This window comes from Ambystoma mexicanum, chromosome 2p, assembly GCF_040938575.1.
Source record: "Ambystoma mexicanum isolate Mex_15411 chromosome 2p, UKY_AmexF1_1, whole genome shotgun sequence".
NCBI lineage: Eukaryota > Metazoa > Chordata > Amphibia > Caudata > Ambystomatidae > Ambystoma > Ambystoma mexicanum.
The window spans coordinates 718,947,434-718,959,618 of NC_090923.1; the positions used below are offsets into that span (position 1 = coordinate 718,947,434).

General features: G+C 44.1%; 1 protein-coding gene across 1 annotated transcript in view; it reads right to left on the reverse strand.

Annotated features, from left to right (window-relative positions):
- Window positions 1-12,185, reverse strand: part of ALKBH6 (alkB homolog 6) — a 119,733-nt gene that overhangs the window by 85,416 nt on the left and 22,132 nt on the right. Inside the window, exon 4 of the mRNA XM_069644311.1 lies at window positions 800-860. Coding sequence (XP_069500412.1) covers window positions 800-860 — 61 coding nt within the window. The remainder of the gene's footprint in view (window positions 1-799; window positions 861-12,185) is intronic.

The following is a 12,185-nucleotide window of genomic DNA, read 5'->3' on the forward strand; positions in this document are numbered from 1 at the left end:
ACGGACCTGCAGAAAACAGGGAACCTTGGCGATACCCAAACACCCATCCCATGGGACTGCAGTAATAACTTAATCACAGTAGGTTGGTTGGTTTGTTGAAGTCGACTAAAAGTGAAGTTCTATGTGAGTGGTGTCAGTTGATTCCTCTAACTTGACATCTGGTCTGTCCTAAATCTCCACCATCACTCCAGCATTGTATTGACATGAATTTGGTGTTAGTTGGAATTGATCAGACTCAGGTCACAACAACAAGATGTACTCACAGTCCCATAGCCCATTGTTAGTCATCAAAACTTGCTCACCTTTCTTATCTCCAAACTGGCAGTGGTTTTGCTTTTGTGTGCATGTATGCATACTGGGAAGCAACAGAGAGCTGTACAAAGGGGATGCACCAAGGGTGTTACAAGTATGTTGCAAAGGCAATGGATGTTTGTTTTTTTCTAAATGAGGAGTGGAAAAGCAGGGTACATAAGGTAGGAGGACCTGTAGGGAAAAACAATATATAACATAGGGAGGGGAGTATAGGAAAGAACACATGTGCATTCTCTTATTGCACGCAATTTTAAAATAACCATCTAGCCTTCCCACAAAGTAACGGAATTCTCAAGAGGTAATTACAAAAGAGGGCTTAGTGGGCAACAGGAATTGCAGATGAATCACTTTCTAATGTGTTTACAACTCCAGCATGCAGAGCAAAGTAACTTTGGAGATCCATACTCATTTTCCCCCAGTCCTAGGTTTGGAGTTCATTTTTTTAAATGTAAAGTAGGCACACCATATGGAAAATAACTAAACTTACCCCAGTTCTGCAGTTTTCTTCCAGACAGATGTACCCATTTTGGTTTGGGAGCACTGTAAACCTAGTAGCATTAAATAACAGCAATCACATCCTATGACAGTCTACAATCCAGAAGCATTAAATAAGGCACACAGCAAAGAGATACAAGTTGAGCAAAGAGGAATCTCGAAAAACTATGAAGGCAGAACCCCCAATACAACATACAACTAGGGATGGTGAGCTAAATCTATGGATACGGATCTACCACCACTTACAATGAGACGTGTATGTTAAATTCAATGAATGAGACTTCCAAAGGAGAGAAAAGAAGATTTTTAGAAGACAAAAGACCCCTGAATCCATACTCTGGATAAAAGAAAGATATCTGGTCCTGAAGAGAATTCAAAAAACCAATTGTGTTTCTGTCGATTTCCCACTTCTGAATCACCCATGTGGGAACAGATTTGCTTTTATGATGTTTTAGCCCTTTTCACATGATTATTTTAGTTAATAACGTACATTTAATTTCATGTTGATATGGTTCTTTAATAACCGTTCTATTTCAGCTAACATGCATGGACTCAATCATATTAGTGATAATAACATAAATAGTGCTCCTCTGTGACCATTCACTTCGTTTCCATTTCTACTCTCTGTTCTCTCCTCCTCTCTCTTTCTCCCTTTTCCTACCTCCTCCCCTACTCCCCTTACTTTCTTCTATGCACTTACTCTATCAGAATTGTCCCTGGACCTAGTATGATAGCAACCTCGTCTGTCTCCTCCCACCTCCCCTTACTGTAACCCTCACCACCCATCCAGCACTATCTGAAATGTTGTCAGGCCTAGTACGATAGTCGCTTGTTTTGCTCCTCTCCTCCCCTCCCTTTCTGCACCCCTCTCCCTCACCTTTTGTTTTTCTCCGGCTCTACCAGAAATGTCGCCAGGCCTAGTACGGTAGTCGCCTGTTTGTTTCCATTTCCTTCTCACTCTTCCCTTCCCTTCCTTATCTATGTCTTAGCTCTTGCACTATCTGAAATGTTGTCAGGCCGAGTACGATAGTTCATTTCACATCCTTACTGTTCATGGCCTGTAAGAATTTCATTGTATTTTCCCTTGTTCCCTCCCTTGCCTTGAAGTGCTTTGTAACACTTTGTGTATAGGCGCTATATAAATAAACTATCATATCATATATCATATCATATTCATAAAGTGCGATTGGAGTATGAGAACCGCTGATAAATCTTTGAGTAAAAGGGACCCTTGAAGTCTATAGTTCAATGTGAACTATAGACTTAACTAGGGAATCATGGACATTTTCTAGCACGTGTTATAAGGACAGCGTTTATCCTGGTCGCTGGTTGGTAAGAGCTTTCCAGAAAGATCCAAGAACATTGATTAAGGAGATGACGGACATGTGCACCTTCCAGTAAAAACTGGAGAGAGGCGGGAGGCCTCGTCCGAGGGACTGGACAGCAAGTTTCTGTCTGGAAGTTCCTGGATAACTTTCAGTTTCAATCACAGTCGTGACATATAAACGGTGGAGGCTCACGCTGTTGCATGATTGCTTCGGTAGAGTAAGCGTGTAGCTACACTGATTGTCTTGAAAGACAAAGCTATCTCTGTCTTTATAGCATCCTAGAATTATTTCATGAGCTCCGTTTCTTAGACAATGTGTTTGTTAGGTAGAATTCTCATTTCTGTGCTTATTCCCTTCAACCTTAGAGACCCCCAGCTCCTTTGCTGGACTTTAGGTCCTTTTAATTTCAACCCTGGAGCAAGTGAGACCTTTTCTCACTCCCTCATGTATTTTGATCTGAATTGGATTATGCGTTTCCTTTGTTTTTGGAGTCAGACAAACTCCATAGGCATCTACTTTTTGTATGGTGACACACAGCACCTTCAGTGAAGTGTCACAGAGAAATTCTTTAGCTTTTTCTTAAGGTTCAACTACCCTTTCTTGTGAGAACTACTGTTCCCAAGAATAGTAAAGTGAAATTGACTTTACTTACCTTTTCTCTTTGTAGGTCCAGCACACCCAATCTTATGCGTAGTGCTGGGGGGTTACTTAGTAGCCCCTTTTTCCTACTTATGATATATGATATGGCATTTATAACGCGCCTTTACACAAGTGTTTCAAGGAGCGACGAGGCAAGAGAAGGGAACAAAGGGAGGAAAGACAACGATCCTTCTAGGCCAGGTGTCATTGAGATCACGCAAGTGTGTGGGAAACGGCCGGGGACAGTGCAGTACATGGGAATAGATAATAACAATAAGTAAAGAAACAGCCAGCAAGTGGCAAGTGCATGGGTAAGTGCAGACATCAGGTGTCAAGGGCTGGTAGGGGGACTGTAGGGATACAGAAACAGTCCCCAAGTATGGGGGATTGCCAGGTGGGCAGTGCAGGTGTGTGGCGCTGGCTGGGGAGGGACCTCGGCCTGAGATCACAGGGTGTCCAGGTAGTCAGTGCAGTTCCAGTTACAGCCAGGAGGTCAGCAGAGGAGAGGCGGAGAAAAAGCAGAGGCAAAGAGAAAGGTTTTGAGGTGCCGGGGAACTGGAGATGGTTCTTCTCAAGTTTAAGGGAGGCAGGAAGGCTGTTCCAGTGGGAGGCACCAGCCGAAGAAAGAGATCTACCACCAACTCTTTGCTTGGAGAAGCGACTGACCCTGAGGGAGTTGGAGGCGGATGAGCGAAGGGATTGAGAAGGAAGATATTTAGAAAGAGAGTTGAAGGTATTGAGGCTCCAGGCCCCAGAAGGCCTTATGGATGATGCAGAGGGTTTTTAACTTAATCCTTGCAGCCACTGGGAGTGCAGAGATTTCAGTCCTGGAGAGATACGATCCCTGGGCTTGACGCCAAGGACAAGTCTCACAGTCCTGTTCTGGATAAGTTGCAGAGGGCGGAGAGTAGAAGCAGGCAGATTTAGAAAGAGGCTGTTGCAATAGTCGAGCCTAGAGAGAACCAGAGCTCTGGAGACCGTGAGCTTCTGGGGGAAGGAGAGGAAAGGAAGAATACCTCTGAGGAGGTGCAGCTGGTAGTGCGACTTCTTAGAGACGTCAGAGATGTGAGGAGAGAAGGAGTGTGAGTACTTAGTCATGTAACATTTTGTATGTTACCCTCACTACTTTACATGGCTGGTGGCAGTGGTTTATATGTTCCTACCATTGTGCTTTTCTACGGCAGGCTGAATCCTCAGCTGCAGTATAGCACCCATGGGTGACCATTTTGTCAAAATGGCCCCAGTCTTCTTTTTTTTGTCATTTTCTGTATGGGAGGTCTTTCTTGGGTTTTACTCTGCACACCAAACCAGGTTTGACCCCTTTGTTCATTTTGCCTTTGGCAGGCTTCAGTACTGAAACCTGCCTTTGGCTCCAGTGTGTCTGCAAGGGCAGGAAGTGAGGGAGGTGCCCGAAATTCCCCTGTCCTTCGTCTCCATGGTAGCATGAATGCACCCAGTCCTGATAGGCTGGCGGGCTGTCCTTGCAGGACAGCCACCCTGCTGTGTGAGTGACAGCTAGGCTGTGCATGTGGGAGAAACCTGCTAAATAGGCAAGGGTTTTGGGACTGAAGACAGAGTCGAACAATGGGAAGAACAACCTGACGAAGAAACCGAGAACAAAGCTTGCTGCATCCTCCTGGACTGTTTATCTTTTCAGTTAAGCCCTGCTGCTGTGCTGAAACCCCCTCTTCTGATCAACAAGAGAAGCTCCAGGAAGGGATGACTTCTTCCCTTGGGTTAGGGCTAGCAGGACCAACTAACCCAGACAAATTTTGCCAGAAGACCATCCCTGACTGGCTCTACTTCTTTGATGCTGCAGGAACCGGGCCAGGGATTGAGAAATCCACAGTTGAGTGCAACGTCTGTAAGCCTGCCAGAAGCTGCAGGAATCTCCCCGGGACCCTCAAGCAGCAGGGCGACCAGAGCTCATTGCGCCTCACCGGAGTGCTGGACTCAAGGAGTGAAGGAAGCCCAACTGGTATCCAAGATCCACGGAGGTGCTGTTTACTGCTGATTAGAAAAGAGCCTGTAGCTGCCGCCCACCATCAAATTGCTGCCGCAGGAGTCCCAAAACGTCCTCCCTCTTGTCCCCACGACTGAGGCCCAGGAACACAGGATCTGCATTGCTGCAACCAGACAGGAGCCAGCTGGAATCTCTTCTTCTAACCAAAAGGTACTGTTCTTTCTTGGGGTACTTACCTCAGTGTCTGTAACTTGCTGTTCTCAGTTGAGACTTGCAGTAGCTGCTTTTCTAGAGTTGATCTCAGCTCTAACCTTCAGAAGTGTAACAGCTTTTGACCCTACAGTGATTTTTCTTCAACAAACTCTCTAACTTTGTGCGAGACATTACTATCTAAGAAGTGCCTCAGCTCCATAGACTTTGCTCCAATTGACTTTGGCTGTCCTGGCTCCCTACAGACACTTATATTCCATTGACTTTTATTCTTATTGTCCCTCATAGGTGATACATTGGTTTTAAACTAATATTGCTAGGAAAGGTTTTTATCTAGACTTCATTGGAATATTGAAAGTGCTTTGAGAACCCGTTCAACCTTTTTCCTTCTTTTAACCTTTCCTTTCTACCGACCTCAGAAGTTGCAAAGTATACAAGTGATATATTAATGCCAGTTCCATCCTAGTTAGTGAAGTCACCCCAGGGTGTAGGAAGTGTGTATGAAGCATCTCTAAAGAGTATCTACTTGTTTTGTGTCAATTCTGAGAAAGTATTTTGAAGTGCATTTGATTGCTACATATATTGCCCTTTTTAAAGAAGGCTTTTTTTAAACTGACCGTTAAATAAAAAAAAATATATTTTACTAGAAATCCTTGAGTGTAAGTGTTTTTTGGATACTTGTATTGGTGGATTTCATTGCTACAGCTCTACAGCTCACTTGAGATAAGGCTGGCTACTCAGTCACTCTACCGACGTGCATAGTACAGACCTATACCAATAGGTGGGTTACCTAATACCAAGAGGACAAGGGTTGTGTAGTCTCCCCCAGGGTTACTACATCAATTTTTGCCTAACAGTGTTGCCATGTCTCGGTCTTGTCATGCTCCAAGTGAAAACCGCCAGCTTGAGGACCACTTTTCCCCCGAACCCATCCAGCGCCAACTGGAAGGTAATGAGTACCATTAAAAACCCCAGTGGGGTGGCCGGGTGGAGGCTGACTGTAAGTGGTGCTACTTCATAGCCGTACAGGGAACCAATGGTTAGTCCAGTAGCTGGTCCAGAAGCAGAGACATAAGTAACAGTTTTATAATAAATGACCAACTGGTGAACTGAAGTAATCAGAAAAAATGGTTCTATCTGGATCTGGTCAAATGGAACGTTACCTCAGGTTAACTGTTGGTTTGGTAAACGGGAATTGTAATCAGGTTAGGGGTTACAAATGGAGTATGACATGATATATTCCCTTGCAGGACCACTTAGTGGAGAATCTGGCACCTGAATCCCCTTCCTTCTCAGGGCAGCAGAAAAGCTGAGTTGTCCTTATGTATGACTGGACTGGAAGTGGTTGTGCAATGTTGGGCTATAATGCAATTAGATTTAAATAGGGTAAAACACTGAAACAATAATAAACATGGGTACGGTCCACTTTAAGAAGTCCCTATGCCACCTAGTGGCTCCTCGGCACAATATATGTATACCAAATGCAATAGCAGAATGTGCAAATATCTACAAGAATAGCACAATCTAATGCAGGAGAATCGGCATAAAAGGTCTGTGCTACAAGGTACCTTTCATATCAGTCTGTTAACCAACTTAAGCATGCATTACAATCAAGGAAATGAAAAATGTGTCCAAAATAGAGCTTATTCTGATTGTTGTGAAGAATGTGATGAATCCTGTGGAGTCATCACTGATCCCCAGCCTAAAATCGCCTCCCAGGTGGCCAGGGGACGACAACCGTTGCCTGATCCTGACCTTGGGGGTGGCATTATGGGGGAGGATCACATGGGAGGAGACTGCTGTCGGGGGGAGATGTGGTGACTCCATCAGGGGAATTGCAGTATTCCTCCTTCATAAATGAGAAGGAACCTATAATTCCTAAATTCCTGATGCCATGCTGTCACTATAAAAATCCCTCCAGTTATAAAAACTCAAACCTTTCCTAACAACCATTCTAAACTGAATGCCATTCGTACCTCATATGTACATAACACACAAAACACATCTCCTACCTGTGATAATGTTGTACTAGGTAAAAATCTCAAACAAAATCTCCTTAGAAGTCCTGTTAATCCTATGGACTCCAACCCCCATAAGGCCTCAGCTACTTAGACGAGGAAGAGGGAGAAGGAGTTAATGTGGATTGAAAGAAATCCTAAGAAAACTGTACAGGCTAGTTGTTGCAAGGTGAATCAGCTGTGCAGGACATTTAAAGATGGTTTTCCCTTGCAATCAGAAGTTGGAGAGAGGAGACAGACTTGGGTGAAGCGAAAGGCAGAAACGCTGATGAAGGCAGACGCTCGGGAGAAGACCAGGCTGAAGCAGGCAGGTGCTCCCAAGCTGCCGCTTATCTGCAAATTGTACCGGAGTGGTGAGAGGCCCAGAGGAGCGTGCCAGTCTCCAGGAAAGAGCTGCGAGGGAACCGGCAGCAAAGGAGAAGTCATGCAGGACGCGGTCGAAAAGAAAAGCAACCACTTTACTGGTGAGCAAAAACGAGACCGAAGGAGGAGCTGGAGCGGGGAACGGCTTGCAGTAGGTCAGAAGTGCCAGTGATTTAGCCCCGAGATAGTGGGAACTCCTGGGTGTACCGACAAGTACACCGACAATTGAAAGAGCATTTTAAACGACGACCAAGTAAGTTAGAAAGACTGAATTTACAAAATTCCTCATGCCTGCAATATCAATTTGGGGAAAGCGGAAGCAAATGTGTTACAAGTAGATGAATGTTAGTGAAGAAGCTGAAACAGAATTGGCACAATTCCTTATGATTGAAATATCAATATGGGGAAAGCTGGAGCAAATGTGATTATAAGCCGATGAATGTTAATGAAAAAGCAGAAAGACAATATTTGCGCAAGTCTCCGTATATGAGAAGTTCATATGGGGAAGGTTGGAGCAAGCATTGTCAAAAGCAAATAAGTACTGGTGAGGAGGTAAAAAAACAGAACTTGCACAAGTCTTCATATGTGAGAGGTCCATATGGGGAAGCTTGGGACAAGTTAAATCCAGAATCAATGAAGTATAAACAGTACAGGAATAAACCTGTGCTATAATAGAAATAAAGAGACCATTGACAGAAGACCTGATAAATGGATATATCAGGCAGTGTGTCTTTTGTGGGAAAGATACCTGGCAGGAGAGTATACCAGGGGATCTGAGGAAAGCATTTAAGAATTTGTAGTAAGGGAGTATGCCAGGAAATCATCTATAAAGCAGTTGTGTAAAAGAAACTTTTCCATCCTTGAAGTAGTCATGTAAAAGAGACACTTTGCCATCTCAGAAGCAGTGGTATAAAAGAAACACTTTTCCTAGCTTTGAGAAACTTACTTGAAAGAGACATTCTTGCCCTCCTTAAGGAAACATTATTTGGGAAAAGAAATTGTTTCGCCATCCTTCCTGAAATTATCCAGGAGAAGGGAACTACCCTCTGGATCCAAGGACTTCTCTTTTGTAGAAACCATTTTTGTTGGATTTATGTATTTGTTTCACCTTTGAACATTATGGTTAAACATAAGTCAGAAACATGTTTTCCTTACACGTTTTAGCTGTTCATTTTAGTGTGAGGGTCAGATATGTTTTGTACACAAGAACAAGACACAGGCTAATCTTTAGTTTTAGTTTCCTATGCAGGGAAACCTTTTTTAGGATAGGGACATAGAGGCCTTTATCCAACCCTTTTCTTTGAATAAAGATATCTGATGTTGAAAACACTACCACTTTGTGTCCGGCTCTCATTTCTGACCCTCACAAGAAGCATTGAAAAGATAGAACGCTGCTAAAATGAGAGGACTGAAAGATATTAATGGTAAACCAAGAGATTAGATTCAGCATTTCAGAAAACAGGATTCACAGTGCCAGGCTATTATTGAAGTCTATATAAAAAGGACGAGTATACTCGTTGTTGGCACTTAAAAGGTTAAGGGAAGAAAATGGGCTAGTAGCAACTGATGCACAGGATGAGGAGACAGCAGAAGATATGGGTAAATGTAAGGAATGCCCCCTGAAAGAACAAGCAAACATACTGGCAAACAGTCCCACCATTGACAGTTACCCCACCGACTAGACCAGGTCAGGCAGTGTGAACACATTGTTAAAAAACCTGTATCACTCCAGCGACCAACTGCCCACCATTATCTGACACCACAACACTTCAATTACCAGCCGATTGGACCCAATGCCTATGCCCTGATACAGACACTTGGGGAGATGGAGAACTGCATGTTTCAAATATACCTGCTTCATCCCCATTTGCAGCTTCACTGACGAGAAGAGGTACCAACTAATGAAGCGACTCACATGTCAAAGAGGTGCACTTGAGGCAAGTGCCAGGAAATACCAATGGCACGGATGCATACAATCGAGTGACTTTGCATGTACCATGGTCCCCATGGAATTTGATCGCAAAGGAGTTTCCAAAAATATAAGTCCCATCAATTCACCAAGGAGATGGAGACAATGATTCAGTAGCATAACCCCTCTTGAGCTGATATGAACCAGCTCATGAGGGCGACAGTGAAGTTAGACAGAGACTCAGCCAGCAAGGCACATGGTCGACTGAGGATCCAGAAATGGGTACAAGTTTAGAACAGTCCAGGAACCGCCTATTAGCAGCAATCCCTGAAGCCAGGAGAACGATGGGGACAAAGATACATAATTGCAAGCAAAATAAAGGAGAATCACCCATGGACTATCTAGCTAGATAATAGTATTCCCTTGGGTATAGTGAAGCCAGAAGAAAACACAGAAGAAGCAGTAGTTAATACCTCTGTCTTTAGGATTACAGCCCAAGCTCCAACACCAGCTTAAGGTGATTTGTAGAGGGGGTCAGACCAAAACCGTCTCTGAACTCGTGACGGTGGCAAAGCACTGTATCACTTGTCAGAAACAGAAGAAGGAGAACATTCAGAGACAGCTTATGTCCTTACAAATGCAGAATCTCCAGCGTCCGGCATTGCAAAGGTATAGAGGCGCTTTCAGAGGGGGAACAAGTGGGATGAGTGGAAGGAGAGGCAGAGGTGTTTCACAGGACAGACAGCAAGGGAAATGCCCTAGCCTCATAGCCTTTAACTATTTTGCAAACAGAAGGCCCAATGGAAGATGTCATTCCTGCCCCCGCTTGTAGAGCAAGGTACATTCACAAATTCTAATGCTCCCAAGTTTAAACCAAATAAGTCACTGCCTATGCCCCAGACAAAGACCAATCAGGAGATAGTCTGAGAGAAAATCTGGGCATGAAACCCTTAATCCCAGTATATCAAGAAGGCCCATACATCCAATGTGAATTTGGCTACTAGACCATTTCTTGTCTAGTAGACAGAGGAGATACTAGGTCGTCAGTCTGTTCCGACGGTTTCCCTGACATACCTTCGTTAATCGAACACCCCCATTTTACACCAAATTACTAAACCAGTCTCAGTTACACTACGACCAACTACCGATAAATACATATTTTGTGTGCCCATCAGCCTACGTATGCTTATTGGGTACAGACTTTTTATACAAACTGAACTGCACCATTCATTGCACGCTGAACAGAGTTGTTCTAGAAATCCATGTTCTGATACAGTGCTGTCATGCTGCACACTACAATGACATCTGTCCCCAACTATCCAAACTGTTAGCAACAATACTGACCTCCTTCGGGACATCACATGGTAATGGAACAAGATGCATACACAACAAAGAACAATTCCGGATTTAAGATAGATCAGATAAAGCAGTTACCCAGAATCCCCAAATATCAGGTATGGCCAAAAGCAGAGGAAGGTTATAGACCCAGTAATGCAGTCCCTTTTAGAACAAGGAAAAAAAAGTCCCAATAAACAGCCATGTGACTGACATCAATAGGTTAGTTACGGACCTCCAAGCAGTGAACACTATTGTATTGTGATCCTACCCTGTAGTCATTAATCTGGCCGCCATACTTTCCTGTATTCCTCCAACAGCTACGCACTTCACAGTGTTATGTTATTGTGATTTATACAGCGCACTGCTGCCATTTTCACAGTAGTAGAAGTCACCCGGTGGTAAATTTCCATTCTGCATTCACCTCCAACAGGGGTACACTGAATCACCCACTCTCTTCCAATACCTGAAAAAGGGCTTAGAAAATGTCCAATTCCCTGGGCAGTCATTTCTAGTACAGTGCGGTAGAAAAACTGATCGAAGGAGGGAAACAGGATCTAAAGCTGTGGGCCATTTGAGTTCTTACTTTCTGTGCCTTCTAGCCAGGAGGGTTCTAGAGCACACACGGTTCTGCTACTACCAATGAGCAAGATCCTGGGTCTCAGTGTCTCATTTGCAGTAGGTCTGGTCCAGCCAACTGGTCACCCCAAATGTGCCCTTTGGATGGGTAGTGAACAGAGCATACCTCTGCCTTGGAGCCTTCTGTCGTCTTTTCTATGGCAGCGGACTTTAGAATAGACTGTAATCACACATAGTTCCATTAAATCTTTCTTTTTCTTCTCAGAGTCCAAAGATGAATCAACTAAACATAGGATGTCCTTCCCTAATAAATGCAAACAACTAAAGATAGGATGTCCTTCCCTAATAAATGCAAACAGTTAAGGCAGATTGGTCCAAAGCAAGCCTGTTGTCAGGGGTCCAATCCAGGCTGCTTCAACAAGCATCCTTTCACTTCTGGTGTCATATCCAGAGTGCTTTGCTTGCAGGAAGTAAGGAGGGGGTAGGAAGTGTAGGGAGCCCAGGCAGAATCTAGGATGGTGTGCAAGCAGACACCAGTTGTATCTTTTAAATCAGAGGTGCAGATGATTATATAGCCACCTCTGCCAGTTGTAGCTTTGTGTTCAAGCAGCTATCAGGAATGCACATGGTACCTTTGAATCTGCCCTGCTGTCACTGCTGGGCAGTTGCTGGAGATTCCAGGAGATGGTTACAGCAGAGGCACATTTGCGCACTATGATTTTGGCATGCGACATAATAAAAGGGGGTCTGATTAGTAGACTTCCCATTCAGAAATATTATGACCTGCATCATTTTATTTCCAAAAATCAAATAAAGTTCAGAATATCAACCTCCACCAGATGGTATTCTGTCACAATGCTGCTGTTGACTCTTAAAGTCCCTTGAGCAAGTGCTGTGGGGCCAGAGTACCCCAAACTGCCCTGATAACAGGTCTCATGAAGTCCTCCTCTTAATTAATAGCCCTTTCCAAAGGGGGCAGTGATCTATCCGCCCTCATGTGACTGTCCCCTGCCTTGGGATGGGGTCTATTGAGG